At 45.6% G+C, this 12,827-nt stretch overlaps 2 protein-coding genes across 4 annotated transcripts in view; one reads left to right on the top strand and one right to left on the bottom strand.

The window, feature by feature from the left end:
* The window catches only part of SMAGP (small cell adhesion glycoprotein), a 24,388-nt gene extending 18,469 nt beyond the window's left edge, over positions 1 to 5,919 (top strand). For both annotated transcript variants that reach the window (XM_012652899.1, XM_012652904.1), the window contains 2 exons: positions 4,448 to 4,528; positions 5,200 to 5,919. In XM_012652899.1, coding sequence (XP_012508353.1) covers positions 4,448 to 4,528; positions 5,200 to 5,378 — 260 coding nt within the window. In that variant the 3' untranslated portion in view covers positions 5,379 to 5,919. The remainder of the gene's footprint in view (positions 1 to 4,447; positions 4,529 to 5,199) is intronic.
* Positions 5,920 to 7,399: 1,480 nt separating this feature from the next.
* On the bottom strand, positions 7,400 to 12,088 carry DAZAP2 (DAZ associated protein 2). 2 transcript variants are annotated; one of them, XM_012652915.1, is made up of 4 exons: positions 11,879 to 12,088; positions 10,719 to 10,837; positions 10,057 to 10,302; positions 7,400 to 8,850 (listed from the first exon to the last, which is right to left on the bottom strand). In XM_012652915.1, the coding sequence occupies exons 1-4, from the start codon at positions 11,889 to 11,891 to the stop codon at positions 8,722 to 8,724; spliced, it is 507 nt and encodes a 168-aa protein (XP_012508369.1). In that variant the 5' UTR covers positions 11,892 to 12,088; the 3' UTR covers positions 7,400 to 8,721. The 2 variants fall into 2 exon arrangements, with proteins under 2 accessions (XP_012508369.1, XP_012508379.1); XM_012652925.1 differs by having other exon boundaries at positions 10,134 to 10,302; positions 11,879 to 11,979.
* Positions 12,089 to 12,827: the final 739 nt, after the last annotated feature.

The raw sequence follows: 12,827 nt of genomic DNA, 5'->3' as shown, positions 1-12,827 counted from the left end.
TGTCTGACTCAGTGTGCTCTTAGTCGTCCCATTCTGACTCCTAACGCTTGCTATTTCAAGGCTCCCAAAGCAGGCCTTAGTAACTTGTTCTTGACTTTTGCCGGGGAACCACATCAAGCTCACCAGTTGTTTACAGAATCCACCCTCTTTCCATGGCCATTCAGGCTCCTGGCCCCTTTCTTTCTCAGAAGCTCCTACATCAGCTACGGAAATCCATTTACAAGTTCTTTTGATGCCCCTGGCTGTCGTTACTTGGACTCCTTTTAGATTTAGCCTGGTGCTTACTGGGTTTCTTTGCTTTTCTTGAGCTCACTTCCCCATGTCCCTAAAGCTCCTACTGCCCCTCAGTGCAAAAATCATTCTCTGTGATAGAAGTCAAAAAGGCCTGGGGGAAATTCTGCTTTCTCTGTTACCTCCAACCTGATGCTGTTACCTCCAACCTGATGTGTCCAGGCCCAAACAGCAAGCCTAGCTTTCCCATCCTTCTTGCTCCAAATGCATGCTTTTTAAATCGCCCTTCAAATTTGTTTGCCACTTGATTTACATAGAGCTTCCTGACACTATCCTTCTAAGTCTCTGACAGCCTCTAATATAGCCATTTCTGCTATAAAATTTTATGTGCATTTTTAAAAAGATTCACATTTTGAAATCATATTATGAAAATAAGAGGGCTTACATGAAAAACAGGATTGGGGCAGACCACTCAAAACTTAGGGAACTTTGTAACCAGAGCCCTAACAAATATAATAACAACCGCAATAAAATTATCGGCAGAGTTAAATCTCCACTAGCATTCCAACCTTGAATTCCACTCAGTCCTTTGCAGCCTGTACTCTGCGGTGTGTGTTTCCTTTTTTAAGATGTAAGTTCCAGAGAGCCTTCTCTTCTAATAGAAACCATTTCATCAAAAATAAAAATCCAATATAGGGTCTGCCTACCTCTTTAATCCATTGTTTTAATGTTGAGGTGAGCTTCTTCGCACCCTATTTATCTGCACTCACGGCTTCACCAGATAGCTTAATGTAAGTGGATACCAACCAATAACTGCATTCAAGGAAGGTATTCTGTCAAATTTTTTTTTTTTTTGTCTTAAGGTCTGCCTAGCTTGTTAAAATGTTCTGTAGTTGTGAGAAAGCTTGCTTCTGATCATGTTAAACATCAAAGCTAAGGAATCTGCATGTGAATCCACACGCCTTCCATGTTACCCTGATGTCATTCCCTTTTGCCTGTCGCCTATGAGCGAGTTCACGTTAATGGAGCACTCCCTGTAGCACAACGGGTGCTATTTGATTGTGACCGTCTGGTTTTTCTTCTACTTTTATCCGTATCTTTTAAACCCTTGACCTTTTTGGAAAGCTTGTTGTGCTGCCTCATAGTTATCTTGTATTACCTCTCCTTATTTTTCCCTATTGAAAAAGAAAAGAACAGTGGCAGGAAGGTTTAGTATAAATACCTTGCTTGGGCTTTGGAGTGGGTACTCCTGGATTCAGATCTTGGCTCCATCCACTGTTTTTTGTTTTGTTTGGTTTGGTTTTTGAGACAAAGTCTCGCACTGTTGCCCAGGCTAGAGTGCTGTGGCATCGGCTTAGCTCACAGCAACCTCAAACTCCTGGGCTCAAGCGATCCCCCTGCCTCAGCCTCCCGAGTAGCTGGGATTGCAGGTGAGCACCACCACACCTGGCTAATTTTTTCTATTTTTAGTAGAGAAAGGGTCTCGCCCTTGCTCAGGCTGGTCTCGAACTCCTGACCTCAAGCAATCCTCCCTCCTCGGCCTCCCAGAGTGCTAGGATTACAGGTGTGAGCCACCACACCTGGCCCATCCACTATTACTTCATGTGTAATTTGAGGCTTGTCACTTAACTCTCCTTGGGCCTTGGAGTCCATATCAGCAAACAAAAACACCTACTTTGAAGCGGTGTTGTAAAGATTAATAATGATATATATAAAATAGCTAGCACAAAGCAGAGACTTAGTAATTGGCAGCTGTTATAATTGGGATCATTTGCAGAATTTCCCAGCTAGGAACCATCTTCCCTCCCAGATTCTCTTTCCAGGGACTCATATGTATCTGTTCTCTGTATACTCAGTAAAATTCAGCTCTGTAGTCAGGTCCCTGATTCACTTCATCACTGGTGTGTTCCCAGCATCTATGACAGTACCTCTGGCACGTGGTAGGTGCAAAGCAAATCGTTGATTAATTGACCTTAAATCAGTGGTCCCCAACCTTTTTGGCACTAGGGACTGGTTTCATGGAAGACAATTTTTCCGATGCGAGGGTGCTATTGGGGAGGGTAGACAGAGTTCAGAGCAGCTTTCCCTTTTAATCCCTTTTAATCACTAAGCATATAAACAAAGTCACATTAAATAATATTTATGTAGTAGCTACTATATGATGCTCACATGTTCTCTCCTTTAATCTTCACGATAGACCTGCAAAGTTGGCTAATGTAGTCTCCATGGGTAGCAGATGAGAATGGATGACTGAGTCAAGATATATAACCATTTGCCCAAGGCCACAAAGTGGCTTAGTATACTACCATTGCTCAATAAAGAGTGGACGTGAGGAGAGAAGGGTTTGGCCTTGCCCTGGGAGGGGGAAGCGCTCTAGATAGCCCACCTCTGCTTTCTCTGCCATAGGTCCAGAACGTCATCAGGCTCCCCTTGGCCGGTGTGGAAAATCCCCTCAATACCATTGGCCCCTCACAGACTCACCAGACCACCGCTGACAAGTTAATGTTACTTGGCCTGGATGGAAATCTGAACGTGTCAGGGACTAGATGGGAATCATGCTCACACTGTGCTGGCCACACTGGCCTTTGAGTCCTCCTGTCTCAGAGCTTTGACCCAGGCTCTTCTCTCTGCCTAATGTGCCCCACCCCTGTCACCCAGTAAACTCCTACTCTGCTTTGGCTCCCGGCTCGGATATTCCTTCCTTGGGAGGTAGCTCCTGGCTGGAAGACTACATCAGGCCCCTCTGCCACATACTCTCCTAAGTGCCTGGGTGTTTCCTTTGTCACACTTGCTGCAGATCCTAACTGTGTGCACTGTGGGGTCTGCTGGAGGGTAAGCGCCTTGAATCTGTTTGCTCACCATTCTGTCCCCAGTGTGTCTGGCACAGGGCTGGGCAGAGAGGAGAGGTCAGTCTGTGCTGCTGCTGGTATTTACTGAATAAGTAGAGATGCCTCCTGTGGGTCACTCCAGGGTCAGCCAGCCTGTTTTCTCCAGCACACCTCTGTCCTGCAGTGACCTCTACTTAATTGTTACCTTTTCAAACCTCTACATTAAAATGCTAATTAGGAAAGAATTAAAGGGCTTCCTGACTTTCTGTGTGAACACTTAACAGGACTTCTAGAGACCACTAATTTTGTAATGTTCGGACCCTGGGTAATGAGTTTAGGGTGGGACATTCAGGCCCTGAAGGATAAATAGGCCCATAGCAGGAGGGGGTGCAGGATATATTTTAGGGTAGGAGAGGCCTGTTTCAGAACCTTTCAAATTACAGGGCCTGTCCTGGAAGTATAGAAACAGGTTTTAATAGGAGAGGAGCATTATTTCATTATTTTAAAATAATGTTTACAAAGAGCTTTAAGAATGCTGAAGAAAATGCATGTGCTGTATAACATAAAGTAAATAAATATATGTGTACATATACATATGTATATGTATAGAAATCAAATGATGAGTTTATGTACATTTATGTAAAAATATGCATTCCTCGTAATGGCTTGTCCTTACTGTGTTACTTACTACATGTCACAACAACCCTGTAACGCAGGTACTGTTACATCTTGCAGATGAGATAACTGACACATAGAGAGGTTAAGTAATTTTCCTGAGGTCACACAGCTAGCGAAGGACAGAGTTGGGATTTGAAACCCAGTCAGTCAGGCTCTAAAGCCCATATTCTTTTTTATTTTTTTAGAGACAGGGTCTCACTCTGTGACCCAGGCTGGAGTGCAGTGGTGTTATTATAGCTCACTGCAGCCTCAAACTCCTGGGCTCAAGAGATCGTCCCGCCTCAGCTTCCTGAGTCACTGACTACAGGTGCACGCCATCATGCCCGGCTAATTTTTTTATTTTTTGTAGAGATGAGGTCTCACTATGTTGTCCAGGGTGGTCTTGAACTCCTGGACTCAAGTAAGTGATCCACCCACCTTGGCCTCCCAAAGTGCTGGAATTACAGGCGTGAGCCATGGCACCTGGCCTAAAGCCCATATTCTTAACTACTATATTAGGCAAGGAACAAGCCATCAAAATGTCAGTTGTCTTTGGGTAGCAGTTTATTTTCTCTATTCTCCAGGATTTTCTATTCTGATTTATTATAGGCGTTGAATGATAAACTTTTGAATAGGGAAGAAGGTGGAGTGGTAAAATTTGAAGGACAAACATATGCTTTCAAACTAAAGAATTCACCCCATTTCCTTTTATACTTTTCTAAATTTTCCAGAAGAACTGATGACTACCCCAATTCTGCAGGCCACTGAGGCCCTGTCCCCAGAAGCTGGAGCCAGCACAGCACTCATTGCAGGTAACAAAGGCTCTGAGCCAAAGCCAAGGGACCTTCTGGGATCAGGGGCTACCTCTCTCCAGAGATAGCCTCATGAACTAAGATTTTTGCCCTACAGGAAAAGCACCACAACATTGGGGACCAAATCCATCAGTGGGTTCACTCTGACATGTAGGCTGTCTCTCTCTCTCTCTCTCTCTCACACACACACACGTGCTCATGCACACACTCACGGCTCTAAAAGACTCAGAGGCTTCTGTCAGAGGCACTGCCAGTAAATGATAGGTTAGGAGGTGGCCACAAATAGCTATGCATATGGACACTACACTTGAGTACATGGGTAGGGAGGAGGATATATGTGTTTAAAAAAACCCTTCCTGTTGGAGTAAGCTATTTCCTGTTTCTCTCCTTCCTGTTTCTATCATAATCATCAGGAACTGGTTTGGGAGGGAGTTCAGTTTTGTAAGAAATCAAAAGCATTGTGTCCTTAGCTTAAGCACCAAGAGACTGCAGCTATTCTGTACCGTGGCATTGGGCTTGGTGGGGTGACATGGATTTGGATGGGAGTGGACACTAGTTAACTAAAGTGGGAGGATCCTATGAGAAGAAATCATCTAATTCAGGTGATTCAGTGAATTACTGAGGCATCCCCCATGCTGAAACATCTCTACATTTTGCCTCTCCTTTCCAAGTTGTTATCACCGTGGTCTTCCTCACCCTGCTCTCAGTCGTGATCTTGATCTTCTTTTACCTGTACAAGAACAAAGGCAGCTACGTCACCTATGAATCTGCAGAAGGCGAGCCCAGTGCCATCCTTCAGATGGAGAATGATTCAGCCAAGGGCAGAGAGAAGGAGGAATATTTCATCTGACGACTCCTGGGCCCCAAGGAGCTTATTCCTGGCTCCAGTGCTAACACATTGACTGTTTAATTTATTAGGTGAAAGTTTTCTCTCAAAGCAGTGAGAAGCAGTGATTGATGTAGGCAAATCCAAGCTCCTTCCAGGACACAGTCCCAAATGCCAACATCACTGACTCCAGGGACCAGGGACATGGAAGAAAGCTGCTTATGATGTCTTTAAACGGGCATTCGTAATAGAGCTGGTGTTTGTAACTGGCCAACAAGGCAGGGCTCTACCAGGGGACATTTGAGTATGTGCCCAGTCATCTTAACTTTTTTCACAGGTCAAAGGGATGGAAAAGAAAGTTAGGGTCACTGGCTGCTCCACTCTGTCCTCTACGTGGTCACCTAGTGATAGCTCCAGTGGAGATACTGTCCAGAGTTCTTCCCAGGTGCTGGATACCATAGTATAGACTATGGAGATCTTACCTCCTGATGAGTGTGCTACATCCCTCAATCTGAGCCCTTCCTTTCCATAGTTCCCAATGACCTTAATACTTATGTGATTTTTATTTGAATTAAAATTTTTCACTGATGGAAAAATCAGATCGTCATGTGCGAGAACTACCTTTATCCTTGCTTAAACATTTTTTTGTTGTTGTTTTGTTCATTTAACTTCTTTGCACATGTTCTCTTTCTTTTTTTTCCTCTCCCGACTCTCCTGCACATGTTCTCTTCCAAGCCATAAGAACCCTAGGGAAGTTCCAGAAGTTCCCAGAACTATCTCAGAGGTTTGAGATAAAACTGGGCGCGGTGGCTCACGCCTGTAATCCTAGCACTCTGGGAGGCCAAGGTGGGCAGATCGTTTGACCTCAGGAGTTCGAGACCAGCCTGAGCAAGCGCGAGACCCCATCTCTACTAAAAATAGAAAGAAATTGGCCGAACAACTAAAAAATAGAAAAAATTAGCCGGGCATGGCGGCATGTGCCTGTAGTCCCAGCTACCTGGGAGGCTGAGGCAGGAGGATCGCTTGAGCCCAGGAGTTTGAGGTTGCTGTGAGCTAGGCTGACGCCACGGCACTCTAGCCCAGGCAAGAGAGTGAGACTCTGTCCCCCCCGCAGAAAAAAAAAAAAGATGATCCAGGGAAGCTTGTCCCAGAGGAGAATCATCAGAAACATACCCTGGGAGATGAGTCGGTGTAGCCTCCATCCTGGCAAGGGCCAGAATTTCCCAGAACCCATTCTACGTATACACAGAGGGAACCAGGAAAAAATCTACCTACCACCTTTCCCAAGTGTCCTCAGAATCAAGCCAAGAATTTTCTTGGATTTAACTTAGTCTCAAAATGAGATGTGTTTAGAAGGCACCGTGTTTGGTATAATTCATTAGCTTCTCAGATATTGTTTACTTGGGAATTAAACTAGATCTCCTTTGAGGTCTTAATGTATTGCCTCCATTGTCAAAGCTCAAACCCACCCAAAGTAAGATCCAAGAGTTGAGGAATCAATCTTGGTAGCCTACATACTAGGAATTTTCAGTATTTCTCCACAGAGAACTTTGGAGAAACTGAAGGTCATCCTGAATGTATACAAATTGGTACACTAAAACATTTTCCTCAAACCAAACTTTAAAGCACATTAAGAGAATCAATCATTCCATTTTTGTTGGTGGTGGTTTTGTTTTTTTGTGAGATGGGGTCTCACTGTTGCTCAGTCCAGTCTCAAACCGCATTCAAGTGATGCTCCCACCTCAGCCTCAGAGTAACTGGGATTACAGGCATGCACCATCACACCCAGCTCTTTCCCTCATCTCTAAGTTTAGGTTCTGAATCCCAGAATTTGAAAGAGTTTAGGAAGTAGAGTGAGGAAAAGATGAACGTCTTGAATGGAACTCACAAATGGTCAAATCTTAGCCTTGTACTCCTGCATTTATTTCAAAGGCTTCATTAAAGAAAAGAGGACAACAGCAACACCTAGCTGAATTCTAGGCAGGCTGTAAAAGAAGATATATATAGAAGAAATCTAAAAGCAAGCTAAGTAAAGAATCATGGAGTGAGGTGTAATGCAACTTCATCACTTTATTCAAATCTTCAAAATAGTCTTTATTCTACATTTTAGTATAAAAAATCCACAAGTTAAGTGCACCACAGTGTAGAGAGAGACATACAACGCTGAACTTCCATAACAGTCAATGGTACAGTCAAACATCACATGTACAGAACACAAAATTTAGATGAACTGAAATTATAAGATAAAATAAAATAAAATCCAATTTCAGAAAACAAAAAATCAAAATATTAAGGATCCCTGAAATATTCTTAATCCTAATGAGATTTCACTGGACTCAAGTCATTTTGTAGTGAGGCATTCACAATATGACCCTATTAACCCAGTTTAGGAATTCTTGGGAGCCATGAGTGGCTGCATGAGACACTCTGACAAAAAATGCTAACCAATTTTTGATCTGAAAACTCCCCTTAATTTGGCTCTAAAGTCATCAATCAGGCTTTTGAAATGCATCCTCCTCCTTGCCCCTCGTATGTTAAACAAACTGCTGTTTACAGTACAGTTTGCATGATGTCCTTTGTTCAAACAAAGCTCGGTTTTCCTGGCACCAGAGCAAATTTGGGTTAGTTTCCTGTATGCAGAGACAACCTATGAGGGGGGTCCAAAAGGCACCCTCCACTTTTGCCTGAGAGATACAAAAGCAGAAGTCATGGGCTCTGTGCTTGGGGCACAGAGGGGGTTTCAGAGGATCCTTGTCAAAGACTAGTTAAAAGATGACAAGTGGGGAGAAGTGCAAGGAGAGAAGGAAATTAGTCTGACTGGCTTTCTGTCCTGCACCATTGATTCAATGGAGATTGGCAAAGGAAATGGAGGACGGGGGTTGGAGGTGGGATGTGGGGCAAAGGATGGAAAGAAGGCAGACGACTAATGCATTTCATTTATAACAAGTAATATAAATCAAAGACTTAAAGGAAATTAAAGACCAATCAGAGTAATTTGGCAACTTTAATTCTTAGGAAGATCAAAGTTCCCTCCAAACCTAATTTGATGTTTTATTACTAAAAGCAAAGACCAGTATGGTACAGTATTACTCCAGAGAATTAAAGGAAGATCCTTAGGGCTGCTTCACCCACATTCATTTTATGAATGGATACCTCCCCTACCTCAAAATGCTTTAGGGAGGTACTGCTACCATTACATGGTTCCTTATTAAATTTGAAAAGTGCCTGAAAGTTTGGGCACCAGAAAGACACCCCAACAACATGTGTCTAAACTGCAACTTCAGGTTAATATGACTAAAGCAGTTACATTGTGAGAAGTGCTGAAGGTATGTGATGTCTTTCCCGGCACGGAGGTGGCCTTGGCTCCTCACCAGATGGTGTAGCCACCATCTGAGCCACCCATGAAGAAGTTCCCCTTCCTCTGAGTTACGAGAACGTTGGCTCCCTGCATGACTGCAAGCTGAGCAGCATTGGGAGGGCATCCAGGAGGTGGAGGCTGAAAGGAAAGGGACACAGAATGGGCACAGGCAGCTCACATAGGGAAAGGGACAGGTGATGCAGAGGCCTGTTAGGAAGATGGCAATGTGCCGACCATTTTAAGGAGCTAGTTCTGCCACCAATTTGAGTCCTAAAGCAGGTCTACATTCTCTGTGAACCCAAAGATACAAATAGGAAAGGAAGCCTATTTATTCAAAGGGTTCCAGCTCTAAGATGAAGCCTATGGATACCTTCTAAATATGAATAGGCCAGAACCACAGTCACTTTCAGGGTAGGAAATCCTCCCACTCCCACTCCCAAAACAGGGACAGGGTATCAGGTCCATGTCTGAATCCCACAGGGTCCCCTGTAGTTTTTAAATAGACTACTGGATAAGCTGAAGGCTTACTAAAGACACATTCACCTCATCTCTGGCATATGATTACTGAGTAGATGGTCTTAGCAAGGATCATTTGTGCTCTTTTTTTTTTTTTGAGACAGGGTCTCACTCTGTTGTCCTGTGTAGCTCCCAGCAACCTCAAATTCCTGGGCTCAAGCAATCCTCTTGCTTCAGCCTCCCAAGTAGCTGGGACTAGAGGTGCGTGCCACGATACCTGGCGAATTTTTCCATTTTTAGTAGAGACAAGTTCTCACTCTTGCTCAGGCTGGTCTTGAACTCCTGAGCTCAAGCAACCCTCCCTCCTCAGCCTCCCAGAGTGCCAGGATTACAGGCATGAGCTACCACACTTGGCCTATTTTGGGCTCTAAATCCCATGCATTGGGGAACTAAGCAGAAGACAATAATAACCAAAACTGCTAGTATTTTCTAAAAGCTACTAAGAATTATGCATTCTACCTTTTTAATCATCAGGGTTCAAATACAACACCATGCTGGTGGCAAATATTAAGTAAATGCTTATGGAATGAATAAGGGGCATTATTAGACCAGTTCACTGCACCAAAAGAACTGGAAAAACATCAAGCAGGACTCTCAAGACAGGAAAACAAAGGAATTTGGTTAACTCAGACTCCAGTGAATTTGCCAGATACTACTCACTTGCTACAGTTCTGCCCCCTCAAACACTTTCTGCCTGACTATTGGATGTCAGTGGTTGCACAAACACTGGCAACTATTTTCCAGGAATGGTAAGAGAATGAATATGAAGTCACTTCAGAAGGTTAAAAGAGACGAGGGCTGAGTTTTTTCTGATAAGGTCATACTCACAGGAATGTTGCCAGCAGTAGCCCCAGCTCCGAATCTGGCACCTGCATCATAACCTCCCTCCACCAGCACTGTTGAACCGGGTGGATAAATGGGACCAACTGGATAATAAGCCATAGGAATTGTGGAACCTAAAGGCCCAACAGCCACAGACTGAGCCACAGGAAGATACAGAGAGGCGCCAGGAAATGCAGCTGACATGGTGGGAACTGTGGCAGCCCCTGGGTGCACAAAGCTCGGACGATAGAGCTAAAAGAGTCAGAAGAGAAGGCAAAACGTTACTTTATTACATTCCTATTTGAGACCTCCTTAATGAGTCAATTCTTAATTCTCCTTGTGCTGATTCTACTTTTTGAATTATACAAGCTGCCTTTCTACTGGCATTCATTATTCTCCTGGATCACTTCCTGCTATAGCTAATGTTAGGCTCAAGGAATGCAAATTCATCTTCTTAACCTCAGCACATGCCAAATAACACAAAATAATCAAATAATGCATTCTCAACTCCAACATAATGACCAAATTATAGTGTTTAGATTATTTATGTGAGCACTCTCTTCTGTTTGTGAAGAATAGATAAATATGTGAAGTCAGATTTAGCTAAGGACTAAAAATGTGGTCCAAGAGTATTCTCAACTAGTTCAAGTCTAGCAAAGTGGAAGCACCTCTGAGTAGGCAGGTGGAGCATCAGTATAGGGTGGAGCTTGAGGAAGATGCAAGGTCTGAGGGTATACTGGATTCCCAGGAGGCTGTACAGGGTAGGTTGGCTGCGTTGGATATTGACCTGGAAGACAAAAAATGCAGGTTGCCTACTACACAGAGCCACCAAAATGCGGCAGTACATGTTGGGTAGCTAACATAGTGGGAGGAAGCAGAAGGGGAGTTTGCAAATAGACTGTTCCACAGGACGTGATTCCTGGAACCAAGAAAATAAGCATTGTCTTTGCACCCTTATAACACAAGATGCTGGATTCTGACTAGACAGGAAAGGCAAGGCGCTGCTCCTACTATCATACTGATGTAAGGGTAAGTCTAGCTGGGCCAAGTTCCCTCTGGAATTCGGGACAAGTTTGGGCACCCGTTCCTGAGGTTCTGGCCTGCTGATACATCAAGGGTGCTTCTGCTCTGGGTAGTCTCCACAGGCTGTACCCAGCCGGGACTTCGTGGGTAACGGTTCTGATTCATCTCACAGATTCCTATTCAAGGTCGACTTCCAAATAAAGGAGAGTGTGAATAGTGGAAGTGAGATGGGGAAAGGATGAAGGAGGGGTGAGGGGGAATGTCCTCTCTGAAAAAGCCGGAGATCATGTCCTGACAGACACACTGGTACCACCACAGGAATGGGGAGAAGTTCTGGCCCCGCCAGAGAAGGGCGAGGGGGTGCGAAAGGAAGGAGACAAAACACCCGGCAGGCCCTAGACCGCGTACCAACTCTGGCAATTCATTAGTTAAGCTCCGGGCCCTGCCCGTTGTTCCGGAGCGCGGGCCCCGCCTCCGCCGGCTTTCCATTGGCCTGCCCAAATCCCTGCTCTACCACTCTATTTGTTTCTGCACATGTCCATCATGACAAGCCCCCCCCCGCCCAACCCAAGCCCGCAGCTCCAAACTGCGCCACAGAGTTTACGAGGGGAAAGGGCCGGGAGGGAGACAGCAGCCGTAGTTAGGCGATGATGAAGGCGTCAGGCGCAGCCCCAGGACTGCAGCCGGCCAAGAAGCGCGGCGCAGCCCACCCCAGGCCTGCCGTTTGGTGACCCTGGACTCCGGGCCCGCTCGCTCCGGGCCAGCACTACTCCCCCCAACGGCCTCAGCCGCCCCCTGTCCTTACCTTTGCTGTTCATGGTGGCTGCAAGTCCGGTTCGGCTCGGCGTCGCGGACGGTTATTTTTTTCGTCCTCTTCCTGTTCGGAGTCACTTCCGTGTCACGTGACGATCGGCCGCCTAGCGTCACCCGACGCCCTAATGCCGCTGCCGCCGGAAGCCCCGCCCCTGCGGCCGGCCTCCAGTCGCTGCAGGGAGGGCCCGGGTGGTCCCGCCCCCTCCCATTGGCCCCGCCCGCTCACTCTCGCCCTCCACCCCCCGTCCCTGTCCCTCAACTGGAGGAAATCCAAGTGCGGGTATTGTCTCCTAGCAGGATCTTTTCTCCCTGTTGGACGCTGAGGCTGAGCGATGAAGCCATTCCCCGGAACCTTTTCCACCTACACACATTAACTCAAGGTCAGCTCACCTTGGCAATCTTTTCATGAGGAGCATAGATTTCTACAGATTTCTCAAACTGCCTACAATATGCTCTCTAAACCTTGGCCTATCATGTGTTCGCTTCCTACTAAATCCAACTTAAGCTTCAGCTCCGTAAAGATTTATTTTACCAGTCCAGCTCACATCCGTCCTTTCCTGAATTAGACCCTCACTGGAATCCTCCCTGCCCTGTCTGTCCCAGCGACAGGCTGTCGGTAGTTAATTCTGTGTCGCTGCCTTTCTCACGTAAAGGAAGGAGTTCTGTTCTGCTGTGCTGCCCACAACAGCTAGCAGTAAAACTGACAAACTCGTAGTACCCAAAGAGTGCTCGTGTGACCCTGCCCTGCCTTTCGCACCTGCTCCAGGTGACCTGTGTGGTGCCTTGTAGATACTTTCTCTGTGCATCGCTTTGCCCCTAACTTAATTTCCTGAAGGGCGAAGACGGCAGCCTTTAGGGCAGCAATTAAGTTTTTTTCCTTTCTGGCTGCATTCAGAAATACCTGCTGAGCCCCTGCTGTGCGCAAGTGGAGCCGGAGCTGA

This window comes from Propithecus coquereli, unplaced genomic scaffold (assembly GCF_000956105.1).
Source record: "Propithecus coquereli isolate 6110/MARCELLA unplaced genomic scaffold, Pcoq_1.0 Scaffold111, whole genome shotgun sequence".
In the NCBI taxonomy this organism is placed as follows: domain Eukaryota; kingdom Metazoa; phylum Chordata; class Mammalia; order Primates; family Indriidae; genus Propithecus; species Propithecus coquereli.
This window is presented reverse-complemented; position numbering and strand designations above follow the sequence as displayed.

What these genes read in the sequence shown, in the direction of transcription:
- DAZAP2 (XM_012652925.1), bottom strand. An exon ending in CTCCACCTGCCTACTCAGAG is followed by an intron (nt 10,303 to 10,718) that starts GTGCTTCCACTT and finishes TGACTCTTTTAG; the next exon opens with CTCTATCGTCCGAGCTTTGT. An exon ending in TGGTCCCATTTATCCACCCG is followed by an intron (nt 8,851 to 10,133) that starts GTTCAACAGTGC and finishes CTTTCCTTTCAG; the next exon opens with CCTCCACCTCCTGGATGCCC.